The sequence below is a fragment of the Arvicanthis niloticus genome, chromosome 19, assembly GCF_011762505.2.
Source record: "Arvicanthis niloticus isolate mArvNil1 chromosome 19, mArvNil1.pat.X, whole genome shotgun sequence".
Classification (NCBI taxonomy): Eukaryota; Metazoa; Chordata; class Mammalia; order Rodentia; family Muridae; genus Arvicanthis; species Arvicanthis niloticus.
The window spans coordinates 27,164,745-27,182,422 of record NC_047676.1 but is presented as its reverse complement, the minus strand read 5'-3'; the positions used below and the strand labels follow the sequence as shown (position 1 = coordinate 27,182,422).

At 39.7% G+C, this 17,678-nt stretch overlaps 2 protein-coding genes across 5 annotated transcripts; one reads left to right on the top strand and one right to left on the bottom strand.

Moving 5' to 3' along the window:
* Nucleotides 1-64: 64 nt before the first annotated feature.
* Brix1 (biogenesis of ribosomes BRX1) lies at nt 65-9,430 on the bottom strand. The gene is made up of 10 exons (XM_034523660.2): nt 9,135-9,430; nt 6,912-7,023; nt 5,345-5,388; nt 3,337-3,407; nt 2,995-3,044; nt 2,819-2,892; nt 2,632-2,682; nt 2,390-2,491; nt 717-845; nt 65-503 (listed from the first exon to the last, which is right to left on the bottom strand). The coding sequence occupies exons 1-10, from the start codon at nt 9,291-9,293 to the stop codon at nt 222-224; spliced, it is 1,074 nt and encodes a 357-aa protein (XP_034379551.1). The 5' UTR covers nt 9,294-9,430; the 3' UTR covers nt 65-221.
* Rad1 (RAD1 checkpoint DNA exonuclease) lies at nt 9,380-17,073 on the top strand. 4 transcript variants are annotated; one of them, XM_034523229.2, is made up of 6 exons: nt 9,380-9,471; nt 9,888-10,150; nt 11,532-11,640; nt 13,750-14,008; nt 16,324-16,422; nt 16,726-17,073. In XM_034523229.2, the coding sequence occupies exons 2-6, from the start codon at nt 9,953-9,955 to the stop codon at nt 16,901-16,903; spliced, it is 843 nt and encodes a 280-aa protein (XP_034379120.1). In that variant the 5' UTR covers nt 9,380-9,471; nt 9,888-9,952; the 3' UTR covers nt 16,904-17,073. The 4 variants fall into 4 exon arrangements, with proteins under 4 accessions (XP_034379120.1, XP_076772543.1, XP_034379121.1 ...); XM_076916428.1 differs by having other exon boundaries at nt 9,456-9,593; XM_034523230.2 differs by having other exon boundaries at nt 9,459-9,700.
* The last annotated feature ends 605 nt before the right edge of the window (nt 17,074-17,678 follow it).

Sequence of the window (17,678 nt, the reverse complement as noted above, 5' to 3'; positions counted from 1 at the left end):
AGTCAACTGTTAAGTGCTAAAGATTCTATACTAAGTGAGGCTCTGAAAAGAATAAAGTAGCTGGTGAGTTCTGAAGATGCTTTATTTAGAAAAAAACCAACACTGACTTAAAGAATTTTAATTTTTTAAAATGGCACCCTAATTAGACATAGCTAGTTCTGTATACTAAAAGTATTTACACATGGAATACAAAATAAATACACAGTAACTAAAAGAGATAGTTATCCACTGATTGATTTTGCACTCCCTCTGCTCATCTTCTGTTGCAGTTTCCGATGCCTTTTGTAAATCCTTCTCTTCCTTGCTTTCAGATCTACTTTTGGCTCTGGTTTCACCCACTGTATTTCTATTGGTTTCTCCTCTGCTGGTGTGACAAACACATCTGCAGTGGGATCATGTGGAAGAATAGTCTTTGGTTCTTTCTTTCTCAATTTCTGAACATCTTTGACTTGCTGTTTCTCTCTGTACTTTGCAGCTGTGATGGACCTTATGATACGCCGATGCTGGACACAACAAAAAGTAGGTGCTTTTGAATTAAGACATTCATTTATGTATCTTCACCGAAATCATTTTTAAAAAGTAATTTGCAGATTATATGTGCAGAAAAACAAATTCAGTCATACGAGTGGTAAAGCAGTGATTACAAAATTATTTTGGCTAAAGAACTACAGTATCACAGACTAAAACAAAACAAGCAACCAAAACACCCAGCTTACCATGTTTGGAGACTGGTAATGAGGATTTTCATATAGTGTTGGTCCTCCAAAGCTTCCCTGAAAAATCTTTATGAGATTTAAGACAAAACGGGGTCCTATTTCCACTAGAGCAGCATCTTCTTCTATAATCTTCAATAAAAAAGAAACATTCCTGTGGTTTGGGTATATTGCCAAAAGGTAAACCAGACACAACTTCACTACAACTGTGACACTACAAGTGTGCTCTAAGAATTGATTAAGACAAGCATGGCACACTTTGAATCTCAGCACTGAGGCAAAGCAGGTGGATTTATGCCTTGTCTACATAATGAGTTCCTGGCCAGTCAGAGCTACATAAAGGGACCCTGTCTCAAATAATACAAAACAAAACCAAAATAAAGCACAAAACCAGAACTGATTATCTTCAAAGTAAGATGGTAAGAAGCTGGAAAGTGGTAAATCACAATACTTCCTAAAATCTGTTACTAGCTCAAGGAAGTTATACAGAAACCATGATTTTCTTTTTCAGTGTTCACGTGTGTGTGTGTGTAGGGGGGTTATATGCTCACTGGTGCATGTGTGCAGGCTAGACAGCAACTACAGGTGCTGTTCTTTAGGAGCTGCCCACGTGTCACTTTGTTTATATCCATTTATACTGTACATGCCAAAGCACACATATGCAGAAGCCGGAGGACAACTTGCAGGAGTCAGTTCTCTCCTTCTACCTATCACATGTGTCCTAGGAATCAAACTCAGGTTGCCAGGCTCCATTTACCAGCTGAACTATCTCACGCCCCACTTTGCTTTTAGAGATGGCCTCTCACTGGTAGCTAGAACTTGCAGATTCAACACACATCTACCTGTCTCTACCTCTCCAGATCTAGGACTACAAACACATGCCACTTATCCCTCAGGTCTTCATGCTCACACACAAGTACTTTACCCCTCAATGATTTTTTTTTTTTTTAAACTGTGAAATCTGAATTTGTTTCATATCTTAAGTCTAACAAACACTAACATTTTTTTCATTTGTCTGCCAGGGTCTCTCTACATGGCCCTGGCTGTTCTAGAACTCACCTGTCTCTGCCTCCCCTCTTATTAACATTCTCAATAGATCTACTCCTCTAAGTCAGGAGATTTAACAGATACTGTAAGAAATCTTCTATAAAATATACAGACAGGAGCCCATATCCATCCCCTGCAGCTGGATGAAATCTTGTTCTTGCTGTTCTCCACTTTTCTGTACATTATGACAAATTCCTGCCTAGAGATTTCTAGAGGCCTCACTTCCCTGATTGAGTCATCTTATGACTCACCCAAAAGTTGTTACTATAGCAGCCATGTTTTCCTAAGCCTTAACAGCCTCCTACCATCTACCTGCAATATTCTGACCTTTCAGGAAGAGAAATGATGAGCTGTCCTTTACAGGACTCATGGAAGGCTGACACCATTGGCATAACATTCCAGTCTATGTTCTCTGTAAATGAGACTGGCAGCTTGTGACAAATGCTGTATGCCACATCAGCTGATGACCAGAGAATGAAGCAAGCAGAGATCACTTCAGGCATGTGGCAGCAATCGCTTACCACAAATATCTGAAGAAATGTAGCTACTTAAAAGAATATACATTTGCATTGTCAGCAATGTTCCATATCCTAAAATATTGAAAACATGAAAAATAAAGCAGAGCCAACCTGGAAGTTCCGAAACCATATCCTGTTATCCAGAATGGTGAACGTAAACACGTGGTCCACAAATGGCTGACTCTTGGGATGGTACCGTGGTGTACTAAAAATCTTGTTAAAAAAAAAAAGTCTGTTAGTTTTACATTCCAAGACACAGCATGTGCTTTGATGTCTAAGTTAATAAGCACGTTCAAAGGAAGACATTTGCCTATTAAATATTCCTAAAACTACTTTCTAAGAAAGATATTTACCTGAATTAACATTTCTTTTAACAAAGCATAATGTGGCAAGTCATCAAAAGCCTATAAATAAAAATATGAACACATTATTTAAAATAGTGTCTTCTTTAAAATTTCTTTACATTAGCTAAATATATATAAAGAAAATAAACCATTTAGAATAAGAAAATTAAGACCACACACTAAATGAGAAACTTACAGGGTCAAAAGATAAAAGGGGCCGAGAACCTTTCAAACAATTTCCAGTCATCTTTAGTTCAGCCAGGGTATGAACTAAAAAAAAAAAAAAAGTAATGAAAAAGTTAAAAATTGACATAATTATCCCTAAATATTTCTAAAATGTTCACTAAGAAATAAATCTTAACTCAAACTTACTATTTTGAACCAAGAATTTGGCAGATGGCCCATGAGGTGAATTTGAAAGCCTGAAATATATGAAAGAAGCTTTTCAACAGATCAGAATGTACAGTGCAGTGAATGTTCACTCATACCAGCAGATTATAAAACAGCATGTCTATAGTATAAGACAGGACATCTACACTCTAAGATACAAATATCTATAATGTAAGATAGCCCATGTCTACAATATTCATGTTAAAGGTTCTTTAGGAGCTTTCAAATATTGCACAATCAAATGAGTTCACTCTATTCCTCCTTTTACATAAAAATTACATCCTGTTATAAAAGATTTACTTAATTCTATCAATATTCTCTTACCACATATAGAGATCCTGTTTTTTCTTAGCTTCAAAGTAGATGCATTTGTTGCAATTTTTCATTTCACAGACCTAAAAAAAAAAAAAAAAAAAAAAAAAAAGGAACGATAATGTAACAAAAACTAAAGTTATAAGTAACCTGATGTCTTTAAAAACAACCTGCGTATATTTATTCACAGAATTTAATTCCTCTGTGGCATTCTGAAACTCAAGGTAAACTTGATGTTCTATCTCTAGTAGAAGAATCCACACAAATCTCTTTTGTCTATGAGATATAGATTTTATATATATATAAAATATTTTTTTTAACTGACCAAGTACCATGCAGCCCAAGCTGCCCTTATCCTGATACTCTGCCACCTCCTGAATGTTGGATTACAGGCTCACTAGACTAATATTTTAGAGTAACTGGTGTTCTTGCTGTTACTGAAGATCTCTTCTGATGATACTCCCATGCACAAACTATAATGACTGAAAATAACACTAGAAAATATGCAATACTAGAACTGTATCAGGAAATACAGCTCTAAGAAAACCAAAGAGGGCATCTGATTGCATTATAGATGGTTGTGAGCCACCATGTGGTTGCTGGGAATTGAACTCAGGGCCTCTGGAAGAACACCCAATTCTCTTCATCCTGAACCACCTCTTCAGTCCTAATATCCTTTATTTCAATCAGCAGCTTATTGGGTTTTTAATTTTATAACATTTAAATTTTTATTTACACAGGCATTTATTCATTAATCAAGGGATTGGTAAGAAGCAAAAGTAAACAAAACTGACTTTAAAGTGATTTGATCAACATTTTAAAGATTTTGTTTATTTTGTTTGGATCCATGTACCACTGGTTATCCTGAAACTTGCTCTATAGCCCAGGCTGGCCTCAAACTCAAGAGATTTGCCTGCTTCTGCCTTTTGAGTGCTGAGATTGAAGGCAAGCAACACCATGCCCAGCAAGGTGGTACAGATTTTAAAATTATTCTTAAGAAATACAAAAGCATCCTAAGAATAAACTCCCATGTTATAGTAAACAAAGTACTCAAGATGTGAAATCTGCCCACTTACAAAATGTCGTCCTCTGATTTTGTTGCTTAAAAAAAAAAAAAAAAAACTTGCTGGGACCTTGTACTTGCCTTTTCTCCTGGAATGTTCTTCCACCATTTTTTTTTTAAGTCTCAAAGAGTAAACTGACAACTCCTCTTCAGGACAACGCCTCTCAAAAATGAGTTTCTAGTCTAGCTCAGTAATGAAAATTACACACTGCTTTATTTCTTGTAACCTTTCTGGAAAGTATAATCCTGTTTATGCCCTGCCTCCCTCATTGGAGCTCCCTGACAAAGAAGGAATGGTTCTAGTTCTGGTCAACACTGTTGCCACAGCTTGTACAATAATGCCCCGCTACAACACCACCTGTGCCAAACTACCAAATAGAAACCTTTCAGTAGCCAAAGAATTACCTTAGAACTGCTTAGAAAATTTTGTGTTGAAACATACGCTTAGTATCTTCAACAATACTTTGAAAATTTAACTATTATTAACTTGTAATACCCAGATAACAAATTTCCCCTGCATATCTAATGAGAGTACATATTTACAGCATGGGTTTTCTTTCTTTTTTTCTTTTTTCTTTTTTTTGGTTTTTCGAGACAGGGTTTCTCTGTGTAGCCCTGGCTGTCCTGGAACTCACTCTGTAGACCAGGCTGGCCTCGAACTCAGAAATCCGCCTGCCTCTGCTTCCCAAGTGCTGGGATTAAAGGCGTGCACCACCACTGCCCGGCGGGTTTTCTATAAATAGCTAACATTTTTTGAAATTGTTTTATATATTTTGGTTGAAAATCCTTGAGTACCTACTCTAAGTTTCAGGTAATACTAGATATCACAGAAAAAAAAAATAACTGACAAATTAGTGAAATTAATTGGAATTATTCACAAAGCAATTTTTACAAGTCACTAACTTGTTAAGTCATTTTTAGAGTTGATAAAATATTTGTAATTCATTTTTAAATTACCTCATTTATCACAAATAATTTATCTTTACGATCCATTTTAGTATCTATAAAAAAAAGAGAAAGCAAGTTAAGTAATAGATCTCAAGACTGCCTGACTTTGACTACATTTGCTATCTAGATAATTTATTTTTAAAGACCAATCAAAGCTAAGAACACTCAATCTCTTCATAAACTAAACAAGTAGAGGGCAGGCAGTGCATACTTGCCACTGTTGGGGACTGGAACCCAGGCAGGCGAGGCACAAGCCAGGCAGGCACTCTGCCAATCCCTCTTCACTTTTACTTTCAGGTTGGTCTCACTAATTTGTCAGGTAGGCCTTGAACACTCAACCTTCCAACTTCCAAGCAGTTGGAATTACAGGCCTGTGCCACCTGGCCTGGCTCAAAACTAAAACTTTTTTTAAAGGTTGGATCTCATGTAGTTTAGTTTGGCCTCAAAGTGCCTATAAAGATTCAGGATGACCTTCAGTTCCTGATCCTCCTGCCATCATCTCCCATCGATGATATTACAGGTAAGCATCACTATGCCCAGCTCCTGAAACGAAAATGAGACCAACTATGCAGTCCTAGCTGGCCCAAAATTATGAAGACCAAGCTGGCCTTTAACTCAAGAGATCAGCCTCCCTGGTGCTAAGGTGTGTTGTGCCACCACACCTGACCAAAACTTAAATTTTAACTTATGAAAATATTATTTTGAATCAAAGGCAATTTTAAAATTGGTTTTAGATAACCATAGAAATGAAATCATCAATGAAAATTTTCAGTTAGTGTCAGGGGTTGAGGACAGTACAGGCATCTTTGGAAAGACTAGCAACAGGCAGCACTGACAATAAGATGGATATTTTTAAAAGTAAAGAAGATGTGGACTTTTGTCAGTAATTTATTATAAAATTTACAAATTTATTTTAAAATGTGTTACTTAAAAGAGTGAACTTTTGAAGTGTGTGTGTGTCTGTGTTTTCATCAGTCCAGAGGTCCCCCTGGGGTGTTTTTCTTCAGGTGCTGTTCACCTTGTTTTTTGAGACAGGGTCGCTAAACTGGCAGAGGTGGCCAACTTGGCAAGACTATCTTGCCATCAAGCCCCAGGTATTCATCCGCCTCCGCCTTCTCAGAGCTGGAGTTATAATCCTGTGCCACCACACCCAGATCCTCTACTGCACAGACTAAGCTGTACCCGCACCTTGTGTACTGTGGTTCTTTATCTGACAGAGCCAAGCAAACCAGTAAATATGGAAATAAGTGATCGAGGCAAGCTCACATACTGAACAGTTTGAAGCAGGATACTAAGGTTTAGGCAAGTTCACACACTGAACAGTTTGAAGCAGGATACTAAGGTTTAGGCAAGTTCACATACTGAACAGTTTGAAGCAGGATACTAAGGTTTAGGCAAGCTCACATACTGAACAGTTTGAAGCAGGATACTAAGGTTTAGGCAAGTTCACATACTGAACAGTTTGAAGCAGGATACTAAGGTTTAGGCAAGTTCACATACTGAACAGTTTGAAGCAGGATACTAAGGTTTAGGCAAGCTCACATACTGAACAGTTTGAAGCACGATACTAAGGTACCTGCTTTAGAATGAGGCATCAGCGTTCTCAAGTCCTGCATTAAGTGTCTTGTTCTGAAATTTATTCCTCTGGAAGAAAAGATGAGGACCCGCTCCTTATTTTTCCATTTGCCCTAAAGAAAAGAAAACATTAGATCCTAACATTTCGAGCTGAACTTACGCGGTGTTTCTGACAGTTTTTCACGTTCCCAGTATCAGGCATCACAGCTAGTGAGGCTGAAGCAGGGGGAGCACTTGAACCAGGAATTTAAGGCTATCCCGGGAACATAGTCAACTGTCTAAAACAGAGAAACATTAAAACAAAACAAACCACTTTTCAACTGCCCCTCACCATCTTTTCAACTACCTCCCATCTTCTCTGAGCACCCTTCCATTTTTAACTTTATTCTCTCCATCACAGTCCCTATGTTCATTTCCAGTTTTAACTATGTACAGAAGGTAAGAAGTCTCTCTAGCTGTAACAATCCGCGTGTGTTAGAGTGATGCTTCCAACTCAACTGTGTAACACTAACCTTTACCAAACTTAAGTCTGCCCTCTCTCCTTACCAAGAGTCCCCCTTTCCTCTCTCTGGTCCTTACTTCTCTCTGCTACTTCATTTCAGTTCCTCATGCTCTGAAGATGGCATTTGCCTCAAGTTTCTTACACAGACATCATAAGCAGTACTAACTACTATTAAGTACCTCTTTACAACAATTTGTAAAGCTTACAAGTGTTCTTAAATCCCCATAACTGATTATCAGCTGCAAAGCTCCTGACTATCTGGCTTTCCCAGACAGAATCACTGCCGACAGCTAACTAGCACTAACTCTTGGGTTTCCAAACTTCAAAATGACACATACCCTCTATGGCTGGACTCTAAAATACATTTACACTGTTTACAACTCCACTGCCCAACACTGGCCCTGCACATTCTCAGCTTTTAAGATTTCCTCCAGCCTCCCTTCCCCCACCCCATGTAATGCCTTTGGTGAATTTTTTCATTCTCTCTCTCTGAATATCAAAATTGAACCCTTTCTTTGAAATCCAGCTAAAAGACTTCATGTTTCCTTACCACCCTAAAAGTAGTAATTGTCTTAATTCCAATTAACGTATCATACTGTGATTCACATTACAGATCCCAACATGTTTCTGTCCAGTTCCTAAAAGAGGGAGCGTACTAACTTTTTATTGAAAACATGTTGCTGGGCAGTGGTGCACGCACGCCTTTAATCCCAGCACTTGGGAGGCAGAGGCAGGCGGATTTCTGAGTTCCAGGCCAGCCTGGTCTACAGAGTGAGTTCCAGGACAGCCAGGACTACACAGAGAAACCCTGTCTCAAAAAAAAAAAAAAGAAAGAAAAAGGAAAAAAAGAAAAAAGAAAACACGTTGAGTCCAGATTATTTTCCTTTCAGACAAGAGTACAAGATTTAACTGTAAATTAAAACTGGGGTACAATTTCCATTGGCCTTTCACAGTTCCTTTTCACTCAGTTCTAGAGCACTACACTAAGCACATGGGACAGGCACATCTGAGGCAAGATCTTCTCCATAAATACCTTCCTTAGGGAGTTTTCATGTGACTGAAAGTAACCCTAACAAGAATCTGCTAGCCTTTGGAATCAACACGCAGTTTTTTTCTATGAAGCCTTCTTTCCTTCTAAACTCCAACATTTCTGGAGGAAATCTTGTTCAACACCTCCAAGATGCCAAGGCCAGGGAAGCTCCTCTCGGTCTAAGTGCGCCGCACTGTTAAACATAGGAAAACTAGTGGACTAGGTTTGTGACTACTAATAGTACCCCTTGAATTAAAGATCCGACCAAACAAGCTAAGAGTCACGGGACAGTAACTTTAAAGGCTTGGCAAACAAACTTCGGTAACCCGGTGTGATACGGACCAAAATGGAAGAAATTTTATAGATACACCAAAAAGACTTTGAAGGGGAAAAAGAAAAGAAAAAGCATTACCCTGGGGGGGGGGGGGGGTTAGGGGAAAGGCACAGTAACCAGAAGACAGTATACTAGATAAATACCCATTACATCAACTCCCTGTTAGCTGGCTAAGGGTCTACGAACTGCTGTCTCCAGGAAGAAGGCCATCTGCACGAAATTTAGACATAAACATTGTTCATTTCAGTCAAGGGAACCCTATGCTCATGATCCAGTCAAGTTTTGACTGGAGCCACACTTCGGTAGCCCAAAAGTGGGTCAGGAAGCCGACTCCAATTCCCGCAGTCGGGCCTCTTACCTTACAAACGGGACCTGGAATACGATCTCTATTTTCTTCCTCCGCCTCTTTTGCCGCATCGGCTTGCTTGGCTGGCTGCCCGGCATCTTTCGGGCTCCTTTTTGGCTTCTTCGCTTGAACCTCCAGACCCCCACGCCGCTTTCTCTTGGTCGCCACCATCTTGCCTCGCCGCGTTTGTGGCCGTCAACACTTCCGGTTCTGCCGCTCGCTCCTCCTTCCGGTCTCTATGGTAGCCCACGCTTAGCTCTGAGTTAATCATCCCAGCTCTGAGGCGCTTTCGTCCAGCTAGTGGTAGACTCTCTAGGCACCTGGCGGCTCGGTGGTGACGGTGGCCTAGGTGGCTGCGGGAGCAAACGGTGGCGGGAGTTGTTTGCCAGGCGTGCTCGCTTCTGGATTCTCGGGCGTTCTTCTTGGGGCTGGGCTGAAAAGAGCTTTGCGGGGTCGGACGTCACCTCAAAGGCAGGGGCCTGGCGCCCGGGGCTCCCCTTAGTGGCCCGTGTGCGACGAGAGGGCTGGTGAGCTGGGTGGCTGTGGGTGCCGCAGTCGCGCGTTTTGTGACAGGCCAGGTTGGTGGCACTCGGAAGTGCTAGTTACCCGCGCCAATTAGAACTACCCTGTGAACTGCATTTCCCCCCTGAATAAGACAAGGATACCGTAGTTTTGAGACATGGAGATAGAATGTTCCCGATTTCGGCTCGGGTTGAGGTCGCCAGTCCTGTCAGCACTGATAGCGAGGTTTGTTCCGTGTCTCAGGTTTTCAGAGGTCTTCCGGAAGACGAGCATCCTTCTCTCTGAGCGGACCCTACAGTGGACCATCCATGCCTCTCCTAACCCAATACAATGAGGATGAATACGAACAGTACCGCTTAGTGGCCAGCCTTGACAACGTTAGGAATCTCTCCACTGTCTTGAAAGCCATTCATTTCAAAGAACACGCCACGTGTTTTGCTACTAAAAACGGAATCAAGGTTACAGTGGAGAATGCAAAGTGTGTGCAGGCAAATGCCTTTATTCAGGTATGGGGGAAAAGATATATTTTTAAGCATTCCCTAATTAATTTGGAAGGACTTAATCGACAAAACTCAAATTAGAGAACAAAATGTTATTACTTTTTTTTTTCTTTCCTGCTAACAAATACTTTCCCCATCTTTTGTCTCACGCAGATAATGATTACTAGATAGCTTATTAATGAGACACTCTTCTTACCGTTTACCTCTTTTAATCTTCACAAATATGGACACTTTATCTTTCCTGTTTGACATAGTGGCACCAGATTTAAACTACTGAAAATTAAACACTGATTGAGTTAGGATAAGAACCCAGAATGTTTACTCTTTACATTATAATTGGGGTCATGCACGTTTTAATTTTTCCTCTTATTGGCGATAATAGCATTTTTTTTTTTCCTGAGACAGAGTCTAACATATGACCCTGGCTACCTGGAACTTGCTTTGTGGACTAGATTGGCTTCAAGTTCTTGGAGATCCACCTGCTTCTGCCTTGTATTGAAGTACTGGGATCAAAGCCCTGCACCATCACCCACAGCTAGAATCTATTCTTACAACGTAGTATTTGTATGGGTCAGGTCAGATCGCAACATTCACTTCATATTTTTGAACACTTGAGTATAGTATAACCCCACAATTATGGAGAAATAAAACATGGTTTCTGTCTTCAAATGAAATTGGAAACGATTATCATGCATGCATTATTAAACTGTTCGATTCTGAAGTGACTTTAGCTTTAACTGATAGGCATAAGGATGGAGTTAGGGCAAGCTCACATAGGTGGTAGATTCAGATCCAGAAATGACGATGATGGACCCTTCCTGGGGAGAGGAGGGGGGTCTTTGGGCTTTTGGTTTTTTTTGCTTTTTTTTTTTTTTTTTGGCTTTTTAATTTTATGTGTATGAGTGCTTTGCCTGCATGAATGTCTGCAAAAGGCATGTGCCTGGTTCCTGCCAAGTCCAGCAGAGGGTATTGGATCCCCTGAAAGTAGTTACAGATGGTTTTGAGTCACCACGTGGGTGCTGGAAAGCAAACCTGTGTCTTCTGGAAGGGTAGCAAATGTTCTCGACTGATGAACCATCCCCCCCTTTTAATTAAAAAGAAAATCGGACAACATGTTTTCATCATATTCTTCCCCCTACCTGCTTCAGGAGTTCCTAAATGGGGCCTAACTTAGTGATACACCTTTAATGATTAAACCATTCAGCAGTAGTCAAGTGGGTAAAGGTTGAAAAATTAGCATGTCTTAGTTGGGAATGAGAAATATTCTCATGGAGTTGGCAGAATATTGTTACTTTTTAAGAATAAAGTGAAATGTAGACTCTTATGTGTGAATTTTCATTCTTTAATACAAACTGGCTTTCATATTCTCATGTTTGCTTTTTCATAGGCTGATGTGTTTCAAGAATTTATCATTCAGGAAGAGTCTGTTACTTTTCGAATTAATTTAACTATCCTTTTAGACTGTTTATCTATTTTTGGATCAAGTCCTACGCCAGGTAAACTATATATATTACTACTACTACTATTGTTGTGTCATAAAAGTATTAAATAGAAAATACAGGAAGATTTCTAGAATATAAGCTTTTTTATTTTTTATCTTTTTTTAAAGACAGTCTTATGTATCCCAGAGTGGCCTTGAGCTCCTGTATAGCTGAGTATGACCTTGAATTTATCTTCCTGCCCCTGCCACAAGTGATAAGATTATGGAAGTAGGCAACCACCTGTAGTTTTATGTGGTGGTGAGGATTGAAACCAGCACCTGATACATGTTAGCCAAGCAGTCTACTACAGCTGAGCTATGACCCCAAGACAGCCAATATTTTGTTAGAAAACTAGTCGCTCAGGGTAGGACTATTGAGGTCCCACCCTAGTGGAGAAGCTTTTGGCAGCTGACGGCTGCTAGGGAAGGGAGAATTCATTTCTTTGGAACAGGTTGAGGAGTCCTAGGGAGGAAAGTATTAGGCCCTAATAATTAGGGGGTGGATTTGTATACATGAATTAAATTTTCAAAGAATAAAGGGAAACTAATTTCCAATTCATTTTCCTCCCTGTGGTTATAATCATAGAATATAAATATTCAAACTGCCAGTTGAATGTTTGTTTATAGTTCTTTACATATTTGTGAAGGTATTTATTCATCTTAAGTCATCTTAATATGCAAGGTAAGTCATTACCTTCCTTGTTGCTGTGAAAAAAAAATGGCTGACAAAGCAATTTTAGGGCTTATTTTGGCTCACACTTGGAGTGTAGTCCATATAGCAAGGAAGGGCCTGGAAGCGAAGCAAGAGCATGAGGCAACTGGTCACATTATGTCCATAGGCAGGAAGCAGAGAATAGCTTAGGTAGCTTTCTTCTTTTTATTCAGTCTAAGACAGAAGCTCTTCAAATGGTGCTACCTACATTTAGGGTGGGGCTCCTCCCACCTCATCCTGATCAGCAAGCTCCCTCCTCACAGACATGCCTAGGGGCTTGTTTCCTAGGAGATGCTAGAGCCTGTCAAGTTGACAGTATTAGTCATCACACAAGGCTCCAAGATTCTAAGTTTAAAATTAAAAGACTTGAAAGTCATAAAATACCTTGTGAATATGTATTAATTACATATTTATTCTAACTTAGAATTAACATCTACTTACAGGCAGAGAGAAGTAAGTTTTGCTGACTCCCACTTGGCCATTGATTAGGAAATCCATTTGCCCTGTACATAAGACTACAAGAATCCCAGAAGAATCCCAGAATTATTGTATTTCATAGGGAAGTAACTCATGTCTTTGCACTGGCAGGTCCATAATTAAGTTTTGGTTTTTGTCGACAGGGTCTTAAGTGTAGCTCCAGTTGGCCTTGAACTTAAGATATTCCTGTCTTAACTTGTGAGTGTTGGAATTACAGTGTCCTCTGTCATACCCTGTATCCTAGATGTCCTGGAACTTGCTGTGACCCACCTGCCTTTGCCTTCATGATACTAGGATTGTTAAGTGTGAGGCATGATCTGTAGGTGGGTCTGATTACACACTTGGAACAGATGAGATAGCTTAGTGGGTAAAGTACTTACCCAGGAAGCCTGACCTTGATGGAAGAGAGGACCAAAAGCTTTTCTGTGACCGCCATGGGCATGAATGGCATGTATGCATTCACACTCATAATCATTCTACATATACTATAGTAAATATATGTTTTTAATTATGCATTTGCTAATGCAGTTTTTCCCAGCTTGTTTTTTCCTGAGAACATTTGATTTCCCATATCCTTTACTGGCTCTCTAACCAGTAGGAAAGAGCCAAGTTATTTTATATTCCTGCTTTGTAGGGATTTAAGGGGTTAAATTATATCACCGGTGGCTACCGTCTATTGCTATCAATTTGATTTAAAATAATACTGTATCTCCATAGGAGACACTGTATATAAGTGGGAAAATCATTTCAGCGAGTTAGATTTTGTTCTGTTTCCCAGTTTCCTTCACGTTATTGGAATCAAGTGTCTTTAAGAAGAGACATGCATGCTAGAAGCTTGGCAGATAAATAATTTTTGAGGCAATATGTGTGTCATTTGGAGGGAAAGCTAACCCCAGAGCCATAGAGCTAAGCCCCATATGACTTATTTCACTGCAGGGACTTTAACTGCACTTCGGATGTGTTACCAAGGTTATGGTCACCCACTGATGCTATTTCTAGAAGAAGGAGGAGTGGTGACAGTCTGCAAAATTACCACACAGGAGCCTGAGGAGACACTGGATTTTGATTTCTGCAGCACCAATGTTGTGAATAAAATTATCCTGCAGTCAGAGGGGCTCCGGGAAGCCTTTTCTGAGTTGGACATGACAGGTGATGTCCTACAGATCACAGTGTCTCCTGACAAGCCCTATTTCAGGTACGTCAGTGCCATTACCCATAATGTGGTCTGGCGTGGGTCTAACTCTTCATGCAACATTTGCTTGAGTTACAGGATTTTTCCTTTTAACCCATCCTAGAGTTTTCAGAAGCATTTGATTATTTTATAATTTTCTAACTCCAAGATAGGAAACTTAAGACATATGAAGAGCAACCCACAAAGCATTTTATAATCTTGATAGATTCTCATAATCTACAAACCAGCGGTATTTTAATTGCTGTCTGTGATGTAGATGACGTTACTTTGTGAGGAAAATTGGATTTCAACATTAAACAGCATGTTTGTATTATGTGGTATTTTTTTTTTTAACATTAGTTCAGGGTACAAAAGGGAGTAGATATTGCTGAGAACTTTTTTTTTTTACTTAATAACTATTGATAATCTAAGGTTTGTATCCATCTTAAGACTGGTGAGGAGGAAAATGTGAATCAGCAGAGAAAAAACAAAATTGCAAGCCATTAAGAATGAGAATATTACTCATAGGTACTTGGGAAATGGTTCTTGAGTACTTGGGAGTATTGGACAAGGTGGACCTCATTGGATCAGGTATTTTTCAGCAAAAATACAGTGTCAAACTGTTCTCAAATATTTTGTCCCGGAAAAATTTTTGAGAGTGTTTTTTCAAAGCTAGAATAGTTTTATAGAACTTAAAATTTTGAAGATGTTCAGAGAATATAAGTTGTGGATTTTTGTTTTGTTTTGTGTTTGACTTAGGAACAATTATAGGGAGCTTTTTCTTGTGAGTATTCAGATAAGACTTTCACTCATGATATACCAAAAGTTAACCAAAGTGAAAAGGATTGACACCCCAATTAATCCTTTAAAACAAGTATCAGAGGATCTTCTTCCAAATCAGCTCTCTGAAGAAGTACCTAGATGGATCCTGTACCCCATTCCCAGAATGGCAAGCAATGTGATGAGTGGAAGTGGTTGTGAATTGTTTTTCTGGCTATGTTAGGATTTAAAGTTCGTATGGCACTGGTGGGGTGGTTAGATTTGTGGACGTGGTGCTGAGCAAATCAGCCTAGACTGGAAGTGGAGACCTGAGGACAGTCATCCCTGCATGAGAGCAGAGCATAACTCAGAAGTTATACTAGAGAAGGGAATATGCACTGAGTGGGAACATAGACCCAGAGCTGCGGGAAGATCTTCCAGGACTGATCACTGTGTTTGTCGGCGTGCTTCTCCCATAGCAAATGCTTAGAGACTAAACTCAGAATTGTATGCATTTGCTGACAGTACAAAGTTGGAAAGACCATTAAACTTCTAAGATAAGTCTAACACAGAGAAATACTATAATAGTGAAACATAATTTAAAGGCACAAATTGCATGCAAATGTTTCAGCTGTATAAGCTAGGAATGGGACCCTTACAATTGATTCCAATCAAGGTCTTTCATTATGCATAGTTCTCTGAAATTTATTTCTAGATTTAAAGATAAGGAAAGTTAACTGTCATTATACAACTGTACAGAGTAAATACTGTGTACTCTGGTGTGACAATTTCTTCAAAGCTGTTCCTAGGCTGGAGAGATGTGTCAGGCAGTTAAGAGCATGCTCCTTCAGAGGACCCAAGGTTGATTCTCAGCACCATGTCAGGCAGCTCACAACTGCCATACTCCAAAGTCATGTTCTGGAGTACCTGGATTCTCATACATAGATGGACAGACAGACAGACAGATACACAGATACACACACACACACACACACACACACACACACACACGAATAAAGGTAGAAAGTCAAAATGTTTTTTAAGCTTGTTACTAGATACTCTCTACTCCTACAGCATCCTGTGGAAAACTTCATTATAATGCTTGATAAGGTGTCTATTAACTGTGCTGCTACCAGCTTGAGCCTGTTACATGGAGACAATATTGTATGTGGTCTATGTGGATGTAGTGCATTTACATGAATGTATGGGTACATGTGGCCTTATGTACACATATGAGGCCAAAAAAGAAGATGAGGTGTTTCCTCTATTGCTTTCCATCTTACTGCCTTGAATCACAAGCTCCCCATTTTGGCTAAGCAGTTAGCTACTGGGTGATGAGGACCTGCTAGTCTCCATCCCTGAGTGGTAGGGTTTCGGGCATGTATGGTCATACCTGGCCTTTCATGTGAGATCTAGGATTTGAACTCAGGTCCTGATGTTCGCAGTGCAATTGCCCTTACCTGATGAACTTTAACCCCTATAACTAGGACTTTAATGTATCATTTCTTAAAGTAGCATGGATTCTAAGATTGCTTGTTATTGAACCTATGAATAAATGAGTTACTTACTTTCAACTATAGGTTGTCTACTTTTGGAAACGCAGGAAACTCCCATCTTGACTATCCCAAAGATTCTGACTTGGTGGAAGCATTTCACTGTAATAAGACTCAGGTCAACAGGTCAGTTCTTAATATGAAGGTTACACTGTTGATAAAGATGAAGCTAAGTACTAGATTTCTATATAAAAACAAAACAGGTAATTTTTAATCTGTTAAAAAATGCATCACATTTAAAAAAGTATTTGGTTGGGCACTAGATTTACTTGGGGATACTGGGTTGTAATTGCAGGTGGATAAAGCAAGAAGTCTAGCACCTTTCTTAAGTATTTGCTACTCAGTAGTTCCTGGCTACCTTTTGTCCTTTATTTGGTGTTAATGCATTTAAGGGATTCAAATAACAGCTTTTAATTTACTCTCCCACAGATACAAACTCTCTTTACTGAAGCCGTCTACAAAGGCGTTAGCTCTGTCATGTAAAGTGTCTGTTCGGACAGATAACCGAGGGTTCCTCTCACTACAGTACATGATTAGAAATGAAGATGGGCAAGTATGTTTTGTGGAATATTACTGCTGCCCTGATGAAGAAGCCGCCGAGTCTTGAATACTTCACTGTGAACGTTTGTGTCTTTATAGTTGGTGTTCTCACTCGGACTGTAGAATCTTGATGATTTCACATTGGATTGTATAGAGAGAGGCATGGAGAAGACAGGAGCAAGGTCCCATTCTGTAAATAGTTTCTATTTGGTCAATAAATTTTTTATATAGCCATAAGTTATCTGGCTTATGTACTGTCCTGTGACTATTCTTTTCGTCTTTTTTAAACCTGGATTCATTTTCTATGTATATGTGTTTTTGCCTACCTTGGATGTATATGCACTGCATATATACCTGGTGCCTGCAGAGTTCAGAGGGCATTTGATGTCCTAGAACTACAGTTGCAGATGGTTACGAGCCACCATGTGGGTTCAGGGAGCCAACCCTAGTCCTCTGCAGTGACGACTGAGCCACAGCTCCAGCATTCTCCTCTCCCCATGACTAGCTTCCCAACTTCCAGGAATCAGTGAATCAAGATGAATACACTGTGGGTTTGCCACTTAAGCAGACAGTTTTTTCTCCTTTTTTTTCAAGTCAGGGTTCTCTGAGTAGTAGCCCTGCCTGTCCTGGACATGGTTTGTAGACCAGGCAGGCATCAAACTCAGAGACCCCTGCCTCTGGTGCACTGGAATTAAAGACATGCACCACCATGCCCAGCCTAACATACACTATCGTGTGAATCTATACAAAGTCGGATGGAGCCATAGCTGACGTGTTCTTTTCTTCATATATTAGTATAAATTCCAGACACTAGATCTTAAAGCTGAGTGGCTCACCATCAC

Coding starts and splice junctions, on each gene's coding strand:
- Brix1 (XM_034523660.2), bottom strand. CDS start 9,293: ATGGTGGCGACCAAGAGAAAGCGGCGTGGGGGTCTGGAGGTTCAAGCG. Junction 5,389..6,911: donor GATGCCTCATTCTAAAGCAG/GTACCTTAGTAT, acceptor TTTTTTTTATAG/ATACTAAAATGGATCGTAAA. Junction 2,683..2,818: donor CCCTTTTATCTTTTGACCCT/GTAAGTTTCTCA, acceptor TTTTATTTATAG/GCTTTTGATGACTTGCCACA.
- Rad1 (XM_034523229.2), top strand. CDS start 9,953: ATGCCTCTCCTAACCCAATACAATGAGGATGAATACGAACAGTACCGC. Junction 10,151..11,531: donor AGGCAAATGCCTTTATTCAG/GTATGGGGGAAA, acceptor GCTTTTTCATAG/GCTGATGTGTTTCAAGAATT. Junction 11,641..13,749: donor TGGATCAAGTCCTACGCCAG/GTAAACTATATA, acceptor ATTTCACTGCAG/GGACTTTAACTGCACTTCGG.